This window comes from Amphimedon queenslandica, unplaced genomic scaffold (assembly GCF_000090795.2).
Source record: "Amphimedon queenslandica unplaced genomic scaffold, v1.1 AMPQUscaffold_13117, whole genome shotgun sequence".
NCBI classification, from domain to species: domain Eukaryota; kingdom Metazoa; phylum Porifera; class Demospongiae; order Haplosclerida; family Niphatidae; genus Amphimedon; species Amphimedon queenslandica.
The window spans coordinates 1,250-5,889 of NW_003546647.1; the positions used below are offsets into that span (position 1 = coordinate 1,250).

Below are 4,640 nucleotides of genomic sequence, written 5' to 3' on the forward strand. Positions count from 1 at the left end.
CAGTTCCCATTTTTAATGTTTTTTATTTACTTTCTTAACACCAAGTCACCAACATAAATCACGTGATTGATAAAAATTGTTACCATGAAAACACTTTTGTTACCATGGAGATTAAGAGCTTAATTATAAACAAGATCTAAGATGGCGGATAAGAGTTCCAGTGGTGTTGTGTTGTATCGTAAGCCTCTCCCTCCCTCCAGTCAGTATTTGAAAACTAGCAAAAAGACTGGAGCCCTCTCTCTCTCTAGTAACAAGAGAAGAGAACCTCTAGAACAAGACACCGTAAACGTAAAAATTTTCGTGGTGTAAATTTTCATATTTTTTGGAATTTTTTCATAAAAACTAATTTTCGTGCATTAAAAATTTCGTGGTAGGCGTTACCCAATCTTATTAATTCATTGACCACGTGGCGACATTGCGACACCTGCAGAGATGCCTACCTCATGTGTATCTTCACTATCTTTTCAGTTATCAGGGGTTACCATGTATATAAGGAGATCTGGGAAGCAGAGATGCTGAAGTGTGAAAGAGAGACGAGTAATATTCATGGTCAGTATGTGTGGCTGTCACATGGCCTATTAAATTAACCACCACACCCTTGCATTAAAATTTCGTGGATCTGTGCGGCCCACGAAAAAAAACGAAAATTTTTACGTTTACGGTATACAGCAAAGACTACCAAACCTACCTTACATACACCCACTCTATCCTAAAGGGCCTCCTCCTCTACCAATGGGAAAGATAATTAAACATACAGAGATACCTAGTCCTCCTCCATTCCCTACTCCACCATTAGACTCCTTTACATTAAGTGATTTCTTGTTGTGTACTGATACAGCTAGGGGAGCCTGTACTAGGAGATTGGTGTCATCAGATTCTATTGTACTCTCTAGGGATAATTATCTTAAAATGACTGGCTGGTTCTCTTTTAATGCTCCTAGACACTCAGTCATGCACACTAGAAATATTGAAAGTAAACGCTCTTATTATGATTATAATTATAATTTATTTAAATATACATACACTTTAATGAAGGGTTTCAGTGCCACTTGTATGCACCATGAACTATTATTTTGAACAGTTATTGTACATGTACATAATTATGTGAATGCACTTGCATAATAGTGCTTTTTGAACTTAAGAGGTTTTTTCTATTAATTTGTTACTATAATTTCCTTTACATAATTCTCTTTCTTTATTTCAGTCCAACAGTTGGCAAATGACACTCGTAAGCCTCACCACCAGTTACTACTAGTAGGGACTATATACAATAAATTATAATGTCTTTATAACCTCTCTCTGTCTCTCCTCTCTTCATGATGATGTGCAGAGTTCAAGTCCATGCTGACTGAGTTACTAAGAGAGGCTGAGACTAGTGTTGAAAGGAGACCCTCTGCTGATATTCAGTTAGAGAATAGAGATGATGTCATCATTCAGAGCAGAGCTTCAAAGTTCTTTTGTGGAGAGCAGAGAACAAGCAGCCCATTTGGTAATGAATATCATTTTATTATCATTATTCATTATTATTTTATTTCTATAGATGATAGTTCAGGTAATGAGGCCATTGGACCTGCAGAAGTAGCAATACTACAGTCAATGGTGACTGGAGGACACATGCTCTCATTCAAAGCTCATTTCCTATCAGAACTACCATCACTACTACCACTGAGCAATACACTAACACACCTCAATGTATCATTCAACTGTCTACAGGTCAGTATTATTATCATGCATTATAATAGAAATAGTTATCCTGTATATTATATTAATAATCATTATTATACAGGTATTTCCAAAGGACATATGTCAATTGACACAATTAAAAGATTTGAGATTAAGAAACAACCCAATAAGAGAAATACCATCAGGTATAATGTACATATAGATAGAGAGATGGAGGGATAATTATCATTAATGCATTTTTCATTGTTAACTAATTTGTTACTTTATAGCTATAAGAAGCTTAAAGTCACTTCAATTATTATCAATACCATTCAACCTACTAACTGATCTACCACAAGGGTACAGGATTAATGTTAATAGTTTGAGCTGTATTCATTAGAGGAGCTTGATGTATCACACAATAGCCTCCAATGGATATCAAGGGACATACAGCAACTGTGGTAATGAGTGTTACTATTAATAGTAACAGTAATGATTCTATATATAGCAACAGAAGGTTCTAAAACCATTCAAATGTAGTAATAAATCATTTTATTTATAGTAACAGTGCTGTTCTATTTAGTAATAAACTATTCTATTTATAGTAACAGTATTGTTCTATTTATAGTAACTTAAAGAGGCTCAATGTGCAGTGTAATCAGTTATCAGGACTACCAGTTACTACACTAAACATACAACTACAACAACTACTGGTGGATAGTAACTACTTCCATCAGTTACTGTGGAAAGAAAACACACACAACTCACCACAAGTAAATAATAATAATAATAATAATAATAATAATAATAATAATAATAATAATAATAATAATAATAATAATAATAGACACTTACCTTTCATTCTTCAGTTGTGTTCTGCTCCTTGTCTGTACACAGTAATGAATAATGAACAACTTAAGTGGAAAGATGATCATGTTATTATCCATTGACATTAATTTTAATAATTCAATTAATAACAATAATAATAATAATAATAATAATAATAATAATAATAATAATCAGAATGTGTGTACGTATAATGGTTTCATTGATGATTCTCGTGTCATTAAATTTGTAATCAAAAATGAAAACTAACAGAATATCATCAACAAAATAATAATAATAATAATAATAATGATAATAATAATAATAATAATAATAATAATAATAATAATAATAATAATAATAATGATACAGTACAAATTTGAAAAAAGTTACAAACAGAGAAAAGGAGAGAGAGAGAGAGTGAATTTGATCCTATGGCATATATATATAAACTTTCCTACAATAAAACAATACAAAAAGAAAAATCTAAATTTCTGAAGAACAAAACACAAAATTTGTAAGCACTTTAATACTCATAAAGTACAAAATAATGGTACACAACTACATGTACATGTACAATAAATTAATTTTATTCATTCATTTATTATTATTGCCTTACCTGTCATCAGGTGATCTTGATAGATAATCTCTTTCAATTAAACTTTCAATTCTTCTCTTAATGATCATAGCGTTAGGAGGGAACCGGTTCTTAAGTTGTTCCACACACTCGGCCACTAAACTGTTGTGAGGGAGTCTCTTCCGAGCCTTCATTATACGAACTATAGCAGCTTCAATCCTAACCAGTAGCTAAGGAACAACGAATCATGTATACTATAGTACAGGGACTTTGAGATCCAATTTGGGAGCAACTTTAAGAATTCATAAAAAAACCAAATTTGATTGGAATCAGTCCAAACTTTCCACGCAATACACGAACATGTATATGTATTTGAAAAAATTATAAAAATAGAGAATTTTCTCCTTTTCATTTTGAGCAAAATTTGGACAATGACCCTGCACTGTACAAGGACTTTGGCCTAATTATTGAGCAACTTTAAAAATTGATAAAGAGATGACTACAGTAGGTAAGATTAAGTAGGATACTCGTGTTTTCTATCATCATCAACTTTCTGTCTTGTTTCCTTTCTCTCTGGTTCAGTCTCCCCCTTAGCACTGATGGCCTGTATCTTAACACGTACCAACTTACTAGTGAACTGATCATTGACTGCAAACTGATCACCATCACCTGGAGAATATAACATAAGGACATGTACATGAAGGTAGAGCCTTATTACATCAATATGTATTAGAAAATGTAATGAAAATTTGGAGTGATTTCGGAGCCATTTTTTGGGAAAAAACATGGACTATAGCCTTGGGTATTTTTCAGAATTTGGGCATTTTCTTAAAATGGCTGTAACTTGAAAAATTGACGTCAGAATCAGTTCAAACTTGCTACACAACATAAGGACATCAATATGTATCAGAAAATGTAATAAAAATTTGGGGTGATTTCGGAGCCATTTTTTGGAAAAAACCATGGGCTATAGCCTTGGGTATTTCTCAGATTTTTGACGTTTCTTAAAATGGCCGTAACTTGAAAAATTGAAGTCGGAATCAGCTCAAACTTTCTACACAGCATAAAGACATCAATATGTATCAGAAAATCTAATAAAAATTTGGGGTGATTTCGGAGCCATTTTTTGGAAAAAACCATGGGCTATAGCCTTGGGTATTTCTCAGATTTTTGACGTTTTCTTAAAATGGCCGTAACTTGAAAAATTGAAGTCGGAATCAGCTCAAACTTTCTACACAGCATAAAGACATTAATATGTATCAGAAAATCTAATAAAAATTTGGAATGATTTCGGAGCCATTTTTTGGAAAAAACCATGGGCTATAGCCTTGGGTAATTTTCAGATTTTTGATGTTTTCTTAAAATGGCTGTAACTTAAAAAATTGAAGTCGGAATTAGCTATACTGGACTAGCAGGGAAGATAAAATGGAAGAAATGGATTAATTTTGCTATTATTTCAGTTTTATTAGCCTAATTTTATTTTGACATAACTCATAGCTATATTACATAATAACAGTAAATGGTTGTGTAATTTTAACACAAATTAAAAATAATTACATCAGAAGTATATTAATTT

General features: G+C 32.2%; 1 protein-coding gene across 1 annotated transcript; it reads right to left on the reverse strand.

Moving 5' to 3' along the window:
* Positions 1–2,900: 2,900 nt before the first annotated feature.
* Positions 2,901–3,771, reverse strand: LOC109585116 (cullin-3-B-like). The gene is made up of 3 exons (XM_020001065.1): positions 3,592–3,771; positions 3,107–3,283; positions 2,901–2,944 (listed from the first exon to the last, which is right to left on the reverse strand). Exons 1-3 carry the CDS (start codon positions 3,747–3,749, stop codon positions 2,920–2,922), a joined length of 360 nt encoding a protein of 119 aa, XP_019856624.1. The 5' UTR covers positions 3,750–3,771; the 3' UTR covers positions 2,901–2,919.
* Between the last annotated feature and the right edge of the window lie 869 nt (positions 3,772–4,640).